The sequence below is a fragment of the Mytilus trossulus genome, chromosome 1, assembly GCF_036588685.1.
Source record: "Mytilus trossulus isolate FHL-02 chromosome 1, PNRI_Mtr1.1.1.hap1, whole genome shotgun sequence".
NCBI lineage: Eukaryota > Metazoa > Mollusca > Bivalvia > Mytilida > Mytilidae > Mytilus > Mytilus trossulus.
In genome coordinates this window covers 42,725,708-42,739,517 of record NC_086373.1, presented here as the reverse complement: position 1 = coordinate 42,739,517, position 13,810 = coordinate 42,725,708, and the positions used below count along the sequence as shown (strand labels likewise).

Below are 13,810 nucleotides of genomic sequence, written 5' to 3'. Positions count from 1 at the left end.
AAAAAATTTGGAAAAACTAATGTTTCACTTGCTTTATACTAATTATTTAGTCTATATTCCAATGAATTCTTTCACCATCTATTGTGGGTTTCAACAGGTTATGTACATTTCATCGTGTTGTATATTTCTCCGCCTGCATGATATGAGGATTTTTCACAATATTTAAATCAAATAAATAGCATAAACACATTAAACAACAACTGAAAATGTTGTTTTTTTTAGATTGCAGTATATATAAAGACAACAGCAGTGCATTGACTTGACATATTTATATAACGATACAAGGATTCGGCCCGAAACGGGGAACAAGCTCGGCAGCGCCTCGCATTTCCCCGTTTCTAAGCCTCATCCTTATATCGTTGATACATGTATGTCATGTGATTTCAATAGTTATTTTCTATATATATATATATATATACATTTGATAGTCGGCTTTGAACCTTCGAGTTGCACCTGTTAAAAAAATCATGAGAAACTGTTCAAATAGATCTCAAAGGGCAGATTTTGGCCTCAAATTTCAAGTTCATATGACGAGATTTTAAACACTTTTTAAACACTTTTTAAACACTTTTTAAAGTGTCTATTTCATACGATTCAATTAGTTTATGTGAAAGATTTTAACTAATTTAGTCATTAAAAGCTTTTTTTGAAATAACAAGTGCATCAGGCATAATTTACCCTCACTAGGGCTGGAAACAACTAAAACGCAAACGTATGAAAAATTGTTTCCTCAGAATAACTAACAGATACAATTAACTCTTTATAACTGAGTTATATGAATCTTTTCTGCAACTTCATTGCAAACAGTACAATAGAAAAAAAGCAATAAAAAAAGAAAGAGACCATTCATATATAACCTGTCCGAGAACGAATTTTTTCGTTTTAAATAAAGTCAACGAACCGGAGACTCGAGAAACAAAATAATTGATTTAGTTAACCAGTACAATTGTCAATCATAAATGGTATTATATACCTTTTTTGGATTTAAAACAATGCCTTTTTAACAATACTACCAAACGCTCCATTAATTTTAACTAAAAATATAACAAAACATTCAGTTTTTAATTTGTGCATATAAAATGGCTAGAGAAAGCAGTCTATATTTTGTTCGAGTGCTATTTTTTCTTATTACAAGTAAGCTATCTTTATTTTTTTTTTGGTAAATCTTATTACCAAATCATTCGAAGGATAAAACCGTTTTCATTATTCAGTTATTATATACATTTATAATTTATAATTAGGATATTGGTCAGGTATATCATGATTACGGAAGTAAACACTTCAGGAAAGATGCCCCTAACGGATTCTCGAATCCATGCTAGTCAAGATAAATTACACGCGATTGTGTAAAAATGGGAATATTTTCGACATCTGATATATTTTTCGCAGATCCTAATTATGAATGTAGTTTTACCTGCAGAAGGCAAATGAATCTCACTTTAAAAGAGGGACGAAAGATTCCAATGGGACAGCCAAACTCATAAATCTAAAACAAACTGACAACGTCATGGCTACAAATGAAGAAGACAAACAGACAAACAATAGTACACATGACACAACATAAAAAACTTATGAATAAACAACACGAACCCCACCAAAAAATAGGGGTAATCTCAGGTGCTCCGGAAGGGTAAGCAGATCCTGCTCCATATGTGGCACCTGCCGTGTTGCTTATTTGATAACAAATCCGGTAAATAGTCTAATTCGGTAGGTCACACTCGTGAAAGGGAAGGGGACTGTAGTTACTACGACGCAAGGAACATATTCGATATCATTTGTGAAACGGTATTTCCATAACGGTCAAAAATTATTCTTATATGTTTCTTAACAATTATTCTTATATGTTTCTTATATTATTCTTATATGTTTTTTAATACAACCAGAATATGCATGTTAGCACTGAATACTACGGTTCTAGCTGGTAAACATATCCGGGGTAAGTAGTCAACTGTTGTGGTACTAACAATACCCCTGTAACCACCAGTATATTATGATAGTAGTTTTATGTCAATTAATCCGTCACACTTATTGTTTACAGCATTGTTAAATACAGTTCTTGGTGATAGTAGTGATGATGATGGTAATGGGAGGTAAGAAAAATAAAACTACTCATTCTGATATATCTGTAAATCAAACTTTCAAGTATAAAATCCTTGTAACGACCACGATCAGTTATATTCATTAATTAAAACACTGTCTTTAAATAATAAATAGAAAAAAAACCTGAATCAGTGCAATGTTTTATTGGAGACGACAATCCCATCGAATGACAGAAAACATCCAAGTCAAATAACGCGTCTTCATCAACAGAGCGCTTGATAAAATCCTACACCAGGAAGCGGGTTTCATCTCGCTCCTTAAAACCATGTTTATACTGTAGGTCAGCGAAAAGGTCGCCACCCTTGGAAAAAAACACAGATTAAAAATGACTAGAAGTTCCTGCCTTGGAACAGGTGTAATAATAATTTTATATAAGGCTGCTGCTTTCTTTAAAACTTAGCATAACTACGTTTTTAAAACTAAAAAAAACCCAATTATTCCATATAACGATATCTTAATATTTCCTTAAGATATAACTTTCATTTAAATTTTGGGTTTCAACAGTGAACATGTTGTTTTTGTGTGTGTGTGTGTGTTTTTAATTGCATTATGACAAGTCATAAATATTAAGTAAAAGTTGCAACTTTTTTTTCAGAGTCAGTGTTGGTGCCATTGTTGCTGCCGGTGTGGTTGGATTTATCATAGTTCTCGTGGTTGTGTTACTTTGCTTCCATGAATGTTGTACAAAACCTAAGAGAACTGTAAAACCACAAAGAATTTCGGTCGTAGGTTTAACTCGTCACACAGTACCTCCAAGTCGAGTCATTCCGAGTATGTTCCTATCATGATAAGTTTGTTATCATAAACAGAATAGCAAATACACACAATTTGAAAATACAATGTACTTAGCTTGCAGATACATAAATGTGACAACCATTTCCAAGAGAAAACGAATACATTAGCATATAACCGTAAGTTCTGAAATGATTAACGATAAATTTTAAATTATTCCTAATCTATCAAAAAACAACAGCAAAAAAAAAAAAGCCGTTGAATAGTGAATACTGAACGATTTAATTTTTCATTTTTGAATAATGAAAAATGAATAATGAACGTACTTCAGCGAGTTCATAAAATGCTTCCTCCTGACCCATGCTTACACATATTTACAATTTAGAATGAGTGAAACTTTTTAATTTCATAAAATACATACACATGAAGGGAAAACCGATGAAAAATATACTACTTAATAAATTGCGTTGCAATTAGAGAAAACTCGTGTTACAATATACGAGCACGCAAAATATAGAAAGGGACTACAACCCTCGTCTTCTTATAATAAGTTACTGTTTGTAAGTGTACATGTATTTGAATTGTTTAGAAGACGGTATGACCTCTGTGTCAATGATCTGTTCCCTTGTAATGATATAGGGTTATTGCATGAATATTGGGGAATATTGTCCCGAGTAGAATTTTATATTGCACGAGCTTGCGAGTGCAATATATGTTCTACGAGGGACAATATTCCCCAATATTCATGCAATAACCCTTTTATTGTATAGCAATATAAAATAAATAATGGTTTAAAATAAGATTTTGTCGTTGATGACGTCGTCATGAATATTGAAAATTTATTGCACGAGTGCAATATTATCAGATTATTACATGGCATTTTTCATATCGCATGTATTATCAGACCTAGGTTCAATATCAGCCCAAGAGCCGCATGGCTCGAGGGCTGATATTGACCGAGGGATGATAATACATGCGATATGAAAAATGACATGTTATGATCTTTTTATCATATGTTTAAACAGTAATGAAAAATAACAGTTTCATATATTGATTCTTTTAGAAAAGAAGTTCAAAGAGTGAAAAGTTCACGGACGTCGGACCCAAATTTTTGTACATTCGATATGAATCTTTCTATCATATGCCTCAACAGAAAAAAAGTAACATTTTATCATGGACGAATCGACAAAAAAAAAATAATTCAACAATATACATAATGAACATTGTTTGGAAAAGTCAACCTTTTTTAAAGTAGCTTTCTAAATTATGTTGAAACTTTAAAAAAATGCATTTATTGAATATTTTTTTTGTTTTTTGTTTTGTTTATTTTTTATATTATTTTACACAATAAATTTTCCAGTATCCAAATAATTGTTTTATGCACTACTTTGTAATGTTTTTCACTGAAAACGTAGTATTGAGGTGTATTTTCCGGAATTTGCCGAGTATTACCGGAATGCCATGTGATAACGTTACGGAAAGGCATGTGATAACAATCGAAGCATGTGATAAACTTTTCATATCAGCCCGCTAAGCACCAATTCGAAAAAATATAAAATTACCGTTAATTCTATGCTATTATCATACGGTAAAAATCATATGTTATTTAGTCTAAGTATATGATAATAGAATGTATTGCACGCTAACTTTTGGTTACGTTCTTTGGGATTTATTATATTGCTATACAATAAAATCATTTATTGTTTAAAACAACTTATACTGTGTTTGGCATCACTTTTGGGAATTTTGGATCTCAATGCCCATCAACTTCGTGCTTCATTTGGCTTCTTTTTTGGATTCGAGCGTCACTGGTGGGTCTTTTGTGGACTAAGCGCGCGTCTGGCGTATATATAAAATTTAGTCCTGGTATCTATGATGAGGTTATTTTATACCTTTATACCTTTTACATTGGGGAGTAAAAGTATGAGCAACAGTGACACTCGTTTCTAAGAAAATCAGTTAGATCAATAACATAAAAAATTATCACAACAATGAAAATATATTCATTTTCATCCAGTTGTTGGTTTTACGTATGTACCAGTTGGCATAGCTATATTATAAATGTTAACGGTAATTGATAACAATGAATTTACACAAACACACGAAACAGGCTTTTCATTTCAAAATATGACATCAATGAAATATCTTGAAATTCATCATAAATAACATTATGTAATTCTTCTTTATTGTAGCAGCTCCATCAATGCATTCCTCAGGAATGTGTCCAGTCGATCCTCCACCATATATACCGTATGTTGATGACCCATATGACACCCAACATAACCAGTCATCGAATCTATTCAGCAGACAGTTATCTTCTTCCAGTTCAACAAGGCCTTCTAGGAATGAAAGACATCCTCCTCCTGTCATGCCTTGTACACCTTTGCTTAATATTCAAAGACATCAGAGGTCATCCGCTCCACCACCGTACTCAGGCTGAAAATTAATTAGCAAAGTTATCATCATTCGAATAATGAAATTTAATATGTGTATTTTTCTTTTAAGTTTTAATGTAAAATTTTAATATGACATGCTAATTTCGCTTTACGAATAAACCCATGCTCTTAATCCAATAAAATGTGTTTGCATATGCGTATACTGACTACTGCAGATAATGAATATTATCAAATTGCCATGCACTTAATATGTTTCATTAACTTCAAACACTTCCAAACTCTTATATGATGCACACGTTGTTACTAATTCATTTATTATGGCTACCATGTGTTGCAATTCGAAATTGACATATTTGACCTTATTACGACAAACGTACATGTTGGCTGTTCAAAACTCTTCCCTCTAAAACAAAAAGGGAGGTTCATGGAAGAGCTTACTCAAACGTTCTACACATATACACATCGGACATAGACATTACCTTAATTGTCCTAATCAGAATCGAAATAAGTGATGTAAGCTATACTTAATTATAGTTTTAACATGGGTAGGCATTACATTCATGTTATTTTTACCCTCACTATCGCTCAATATAAATTATTTCTTATTTTTGTTTTTACCGCATTCCGTATACAAACATCTATTGAAGCATGCATTTTAGATTTGAACTGAAATATGTTTTTACAGAAAGAAACTGTTTTAAAAAATGTCTTTCGCTTTGTTTTATTTAAAGAATTTTTCAGTTCTACTTGTGACTTTTAAGATGAGTGTACCTAAAACTTATGATTTCGGAAATTCCGATTGTCAACCTATTTGCAAAGTGCTTGTAACAAAAATAACCTAGAATGGAAGTTCTAATAATAAAACAATGTAATTTAATTAAGTGCATATCAACCTTTTTTATGAAATATTTATAAAATTCATTGAAATAACAGTTGCACATTATTATGCATGCTATATCTTAAATATATGCTGACTGCATACCCATACTTATGATTGAAGTCAGACAAGCACATGGTCGTTTGATTAGTTAGCAGAGGGAGATCACACGCTCTCTGTGTGTTATAGCATCCATGAAAAAATGTTTTGAGTGTGTGTGTGTGTGTGTGTGTGTTGGACGTTGAAAGGGAAAAAAGATATAAGATCTAGTATAAAAGCCCCTTTTCAATCGGCAACCTAGCAGGCCACATTGCAGAATCTATATATTTTGTGTTATTTTGTTAACAACTTAATATGACATTGTATGGAATCCTGTGACTATACGTTAATCAAACACGAATCAATCAATGTCTGAGAAAAGCAAGGCGAATAATATAATCATTATAATTTGATACTAATCTACACAAAAGAAATACGTTAAACCTTAAAGTTTACACAACACACTTAATTTACATATCTAGTGATAGTTATTTAGTCTCATTAACTTTAGATGAGTAGACTTTTTATTTTTTGTCATATCAAGCAAAACGCAAAATAATTTGAAAAAATCGTCATAAAAGGACAATAACTTCATCAAGGAGTCAATGGAAGATTTTCTCTATATTTGTCTTATATGTTGATTTATCTTGCTGACCATATTTGCTTATCTAAGTTTCTATCTATTATAGTTTTTTAAGATGTATGACAAAAAGCAAAAAAAAGAAGGGTCAAATCATCTTCAAAGGACTACTCTAATAAGGAGCTAACTGACGATTTCGACCTGTAGACTTACTTTTAGAACTTGTCTTGCTGATTGATTTTGGCAATTTTAAAGTTCTCTATTACAGTTTTCAAGATAACAGGAACAATCAGGAAGAACAAATGTGGTAAAATTTGTCATTTAAGGACAATCATTCGAATAAGAAGTCGTCTGCCAGTTTTATGGTCAATGAATAATTGATAGAGGTCAACATTCTGAACATTTCTGTTGCTGTCAGATTTCATTTATAGTGGTTTTCAAAATGATAGACCATACTTGCATGTTACTCCTTTGTTCTTTCTTTGGCCATTTCGGCCATTGCAGTTGACAAGTGGGGTCATTAGACACAATTTTTAGACTTGATACCCCAATGATGAGTTTGGCAATGTTTGGTTTAATTTTGTCCTGGTATATGTAGAATGTTTTTTAAAAAGGCTATATTTATGTAGTAAGTACAAATACCGCATGCAGGTTTACTCATGCCAAATATTTTATATGAAGCAAAGATAAATCCTGCACATGTTTTTGAAAAGTGCAAAATTAAGAAAGAAAACCGCTTAAAATCATCATATATATTATATAACTCTCGGCCTATCAACATATATTAAAATACTGTGTACCATGATACAATAGTATAACGATCCTGAAAGGTTACCAATGTTTTAGTTTTATTCTTTTCTTTTGTGTTTCCGAAGTTGCCAATTAATTTGAAGTGACCATAAAAGTTGAAGTTTATAGATGTGTGACTTGTGTAACTTGACTGAAGATTACGAACATTTTTTTCTCAAATGTCAATTCTTTCATGAATTTTGGAAGAACATATATGTACTTTTAGGCAAAATCAAAATTGGGTCACATAATTTTAATTTTAAAACTTTAGTACTGGGCTATAAAATACATGATCCTATGTATAATGATATAAATCTCTTCCTGGCTGTCTTAATATATTCAATTCATAAAAGTACTCATATATCAAATTATAAACAAAAAGGCATAGACGATTATGCAGTTTTCAGAAATGAATTTTTAAACACATACGAAATAAACAAATATATTAATGCTAAAAACAGCAATATAGCTAGATATGATATATTTTCATGTATAGAATTTGTGTAGCAAAATTTGACAATATATATGAACACGTGGTAATAAACCAAAACAGCATGCTTCGTGAAAATGTACAGAACTTTGTCTCAAAACACACTTTATTACTTAATCAAATGAATTTCCACATATAATTTTTAACTTAAGTTTAAGTTGTTCGTGAGTATAAAAAAACCGTATAAATTAATCCGGACAATCGATCAACCAGCTCTAACGGTTTTCATCAATAAGGTTAAAGGTCAATGATCATAAAGTTTTAATCTTTAGAAACAAAACTGGACAAAAACTGTACACTTTCCGTAATCATGAAACAATATAGTTTGTAAAATGTATGTAATAACCATGAACTGTAAAACTAACAAACTATCTATAAATATGAATTTACTGAATAAATTCCCTGGTTATCCAGTGACTAATTCACAGGGATACTCGGCTAACTGCTGTAGGTCGAGTAATTTGTAACAACAGCAAAAAAAAAGTGCAATAAAGATATTATTTAAAAAAAAGTAAAACATAAGCCATGTTTTTTTACGACAAGTTCAGAATCACCTATTAGAGGTTTCTCAACATCTTACGAACGAGCGAAAATCGCCCGAACCTGACGTAACTTGCCGTAACGAGAATTGAGGGAGCAGTAATTTATCTTATAATTTTAGATTTTTTGCTGTGCTCTTCTTCCCTTTGAAATGTCTTTTACATGTAAAATATGCATGCTTGATTTTTTTTAAACCATTTTGAATCAAATACATATTATATTTATTTGATATTAGATAATATACAATTTACTATTTAATCAACACAGTTGAAAGTCTTATTGATCCATAAATTTAAGTGAAGAATATTTAATCAAAGGACAGTAATCGTTCAATTTTTTTTAATAAACATGATGACAACATCACTACTCAGTATATGTGAGAAAGGCAAATCTAGATTCATGTATATGGATCGAAAGGGATAGGATTGTTTTTTATATCTTAGCTAGAAGCTGATTAATGGTAAAAATTCTTTCGTGGACACGAGGTAAAGAAAATCTAGGAGTGAACGCCTTTCGATTTAAATTAGAAAAGAAAACATCCCAATAAGTTCCAGGATAACTTCTTTGCCCCAACCACTAAAATCAAAATGATCTCTTTTTATTGATATAGTGTTATAAATTGGTAGACTTAACAAGAAAAATATAGGAAAATATTGAAATACATATTTAAACTGTGTTTTTTTTTGTTATCATGGCCTTTCTTATTCTATGTGTGTATGTTTCCTCTATAGTAATATTATGAGTATATACATTTTTTTTCTTGTTTATTGTTTCCATTAAGCTTCTATGGCATACTGTGCAGGTTTTCTCTGTTTTTCATATCTTTCATTTTTTTTAGTTAGGGGTGTAATATATAAAAATACATATTTTGATAATTATGTGACTACCAGTTATGTTAGGGCTGTAACACTCATACTTCCAACAAGAACACACAAAACTATATTATTAACGATAGATCGAGTGCACCTTTGAATTTCTTTAATTGATTTCCAATAAATATTAGAAATAAAAAAGCTATGTTACGACATATCTATTCAAGATACTCTCCGATATGAAATAATGAAACCCATAGTAACTCAAACCGATTGGACCCATAGAAGGGACGTGTGGATATATGACATATATAAAGTTGTGTTATCTCGATCACTTATCAATCCTTTACCAAACACTAATTTCGCAATGAAATGAATGGAATATTTGCCACTGAACGTTAAACACCAAACAATCAATCAACTAAATGCAAACTAGATGTGTTGAATGTTTTAATCAAGAACATTATAAAAAAAACCTTTTTGAATGGATAAGGGAGATAAATCGAACGCATATATACGACATGTCAACAAACGGAACTTAACGTAAGAAAACGAAACAGTCAACAACAGAAAATAAATTGGAACACGGATATTTAATGACAGCAATAAAATGCAAAGTTGTAAAAAAGGATATTAAGTTGTTAACTCTTGTCTTTTAAACACACTGCAGTATCGGTAGACATTTATTGTCGATTTTATTATAACAAAATTACTGCTCCATAACTATACGTTCGTAGAGTTTCGTCCGTTCGTAAGATGTTGAGAAACCTCTATGAAAGTTTGTGGCAATCCTAATTAACTGCTGTAACACAATTTATGAACTGTAGCACAATTAACACGCATCATCGTCTTGCATGTATATATAATGGAATGGTTATTTGGTAGAAAAAAAATTCTGCGACATGCATTATAATTGATGGAACTAACACTTAAAATTCTGAACTGTAGCATTACTTGTATTATGTATTTTCCAAAAGTTATAAGAAGGTTAAATACGCAAAATCAGCATGTTGGAAAATAAAATAAAGAAGATGTTTCTTGATCAATTAAATCTATTATAGTTTGAAAGTACTATTATAAGTAATATTATTCCTCCACTTAGTTTATGGCACTTACACTACAGTTTTGTGATTTGTTTAAATGTATCCTGATATTAAGTACTATCAAGAACTTTAAATTTCGTACTATCATTAGAATAACAATTCATTTCACTAAAATATCTCGTTCACATCATATTTCTCAGATATCTCTAAAGATGTGGAACCCAAATATTGTGATAATCATGATGAATTTTGTGATTACAGCAATACCCTCAAATAGCAGCTGTCAAGAGAAGAGTTGCACAAATCCTGTTTTAATGCCACTGACTGACGATGTTAATGCACCCCTGGTTACTAAGTTAGATATGTCAGGCATCAATCGTCAGTTAAAAACATTCATAGAAAGTGCTATAGAAGTTCGAATGGAAGAACATCGGGAAAGCATTAAGGATGAAATTTCTAATAACACCACAGAGCTGTTGCAATTACTTGCAGAAGAAAAAGCGACTCGATTAAGGGCATACGATACAGTTTTGATCCTGTATTTACAAGTTCATGAAAATTTGCATATAGGCTATTTTTTACCTGATTAAATCAAATATGTAATAAAAAATATACCTTCGTGTGCTACTTTTTGCGTAAAATGAGGTCGAAATTTTGTATATTTGCTCGAAATTCAGATTTGTGGCCGTAATTTCTTTTTCGAAAGAAAGACATAACTTTTTTGTTATAAAAGATAAAAACAAATTGTTTTTTGTTAAATAATCGGTAATTTCTGTATTTTATAAATATCTTTAAAAAATATGCATTGTTTTATTCAGAAATGACTCATATTTATCAAATGTTCATGAATTGAGGAAAAAACGTAATTTTTTACTGCATGTTTATCACAAATAAAAAAAATCCTCTATTTACAGTTTTATAAAATTTGGGTCACATAATCTCCCTGAAAAATGACACCAAATGCCGTTTTGAAATATAGGGGTCCATGAACTCGTTTTCAAATTAAATCAGTTTGAATGATAAAAATCAGTCGAAAAATACATCTTTTCCCGATATGTCACAGTTTGACGTCGCGAAAATAACAAATTACGTTAGCAACGTCATTACCTCCCCCGTAACTGTATCGTATGCCCTTAAGTGAATCGGACATTAAAAAGACGACAAGGAGACAACCAAACAAGTCAAAAAGTAAGAGTAATGAAGTGAAAAACATTGAAAGCAACATTGAAGGTAAATTGATCTAATCGAGTACACCCAACACACCCGTTACGTCAGACGTAAACAAACAAAACACTGGTCATCCACATTCATCGCAAATGGTGCAAGATCATAGCCTGTTTTACCCGATGAACCAGCACATACAATATGTCGCCCCATCACAAACAATGCAACAAATTCAACCGCAATATTGTTCAACTCCAAACTCATTCTATCAGTCAACTATGCAACGCATGTCACCAACTAGTATGACACAGAAACCTCAGTGGGTTGACGATTTATTTTTGAAAATGGAAAACATTGACGGTAGGCTGAATAAACTTGACAACATTGAATCCATTGTAAATAATATAAATAGTAAAGTGATTAAAGTTGAATATGAAACTCAGATTTTAAGTCAGAGATTGGGGGGGGGGGGGGGGGGGGGGGGGGGTTTAACATGCTACTCAACATTTCAGTGATTGCTTCGATGATCAGAGAAAACAAAAATTAGAACTTGACACTAAAATCAAAGAAGTAAATGATAAAATCAATTCACAATCAGAAAATGTAAAACGTTTCAATAAACAAATATCTGAACAAAAGAACGAAATTGACCTGACTCGAAAAAAGGTGAAGGACGAAAGCGTTAAATGAAAGAAGAACTTATGATTGACATTTTCGAAACATCAAGTGTTTAAGTTGGAACATTCATGGTATTATTTCTTGTATCGATGACAATGACTTTCTTAATTTTGTTAATGATTATGATTTATTATTTCTTTGTGAATCATGGTTAAAGGGCAGTAATAAGCCACACTTAAATAATTTTGAAAATTTATCGTATAGATGTAATAATATAGGGGTCAGAAACGAGGGTGGAATATGTTTTTACTGTAAACCATATATTATGAAAGGTATTGAAATAGTCAAGGAAATTGAAAATGGTATTTTATTGATAAAGTTAAAAAAGGAATTTTTTCATAATGATACTGATATTTACATATGTTTTGTGTACATACCCCATGAGAAGTCCTCATATTATAATGTAAATGACTGTGACTTTTTTGAATTAATAGAAAATATTGTTTTTGAGTATAGAGAAAAGGGAAGTCTACTTGTTTGTGGTGATTTTAATAGTAGAGTTGGGTTACTAGATGATTGGTTAGGTTTTGATCATTTAGATAGATATGTGAGTAGTGTAGTGCATGATGAAAATCCCATTACTCCGCCAAGATGTTCAAAGGATACAACAGTAAATAAGTTTGGTCGAAAGCTTGTCCAAATGTGGCATAACACGGATTTAACTATATGTAATGGTAGACTACGAAACGATCTGGTTGGACAATTTACATTTTGTACTTCAAACTGAAGAAATGTGAATGATTATCTGTTAACTTTTCCATGTGATTATAAATTGGTTGAGAATTTTAAAGTCCTGGAACATAATGAATTTTCTGACCATTCGCCTTTATTTTATGAAATTCAGACTAATCGAACGCATAATGAGGAACATTCTTCAAACCATTATACATATATAAAGTGGGATAATGAGAAAGTTAGCGATTACACGCAAGCATTACGGGAGAAACAAACTGATCTGTTGGAACTAGAAAACAATATAAATGACAATGAAAGTGCGAACAACGCCGTAAATGTGATTACCGATGTTATATTTAAATGTGCGCTTAACGTTTTTGGTAAAACATCAGTTAAAAAACATTTGAGTAAACATAAACTTAGTGCAAATGATTGGTTCGATCACTCATGTAAACTGTTAAGAAGTGAATTTCACCAAGCACGGAACCGTTTTCAGCGCTACCAAAGCAGTCCCAATAGACAATTATACGTGACAGCAAGAAACGAATACAACAAAGTTAAACGAAAAGCGAAAACACGATATAAACGCGTACGTGGACAGGAGCTAAGTCGATTGGCTAAAGTGAATCCTAGAGAATTCTGGTCAAAAGTTAGACCTAAGGGTCGATTTAGATGCGCGGCCGATGCAAAAGAAATTTTTGAACATTTTAAAGACTTTCTTGGTGCGGAACCTGGTGATTTATCAGAAGAAGTTAAAACGTTAATAGACAACATTCGTTCGGAAGATCTTCACGGCGTGAGTCTGTAGAGAGCTCTAGAAAACTAATATTGTACAAAATGATAAAAACAGATTTTAAGATGGAACAATATATATCGAAAAATATCAATGTTAAAA

The 13,810-nt window shown here is 31.4% G+C and overlaps 1 protein-coding gene across 1 annotated transcript; it reads left to right on the top strand.

Moving 5' to 3' along the window:
* Positions 1-1,079: 1,079 nt before the first annotated feature.
* On the top strand, positions 1,080-5,272 carry LOC134720008 (uncharacterized). The gene is made up of 4 exons (XM_063582806.1): positions 1,080-1,134; positions 2,039-2,090; positions 2,696-2,871; positions 5,025-5,272. Exons 1-4 carry the CDS (start codon positions 1,080-1,082, stop codon positions 5,270-5,272), a joined length of 531 nt encoding a protein of 176 aa, XP_063438876.1.
* The last annotated feature ends 8,538 nt before the right edge of the window (positions 5,273-13,810 follow it).

What these genes read in the sequence shown, in the direction of transcription:
- LOC134720008 (XM_063582806.1), top strand. Translation starts at nt 1,080, where the DNA reads ATGGCTAGAGAAAGCAGTCTATATTTTGTTCGAGTGCTATTTTTTCTT. An exon ending in GCTATTTTTTCTTATTACAA is followed by an intron (nt 1,135 to 2,038) that starts GTAAGCTATCTT and finishes TATTGTTTACAG; the next exon opens with CATTGTTAAATACAGTTCTT. An exon ending in TCCAAGTCGAGTCATTCCGA is followed by an intron (nt 2,872 to 5,024) that starts GTATGTTCCTAT and finishes TCTTTATTGTAG; the next exon opens with CAGCTCCATCAATGCATTCC.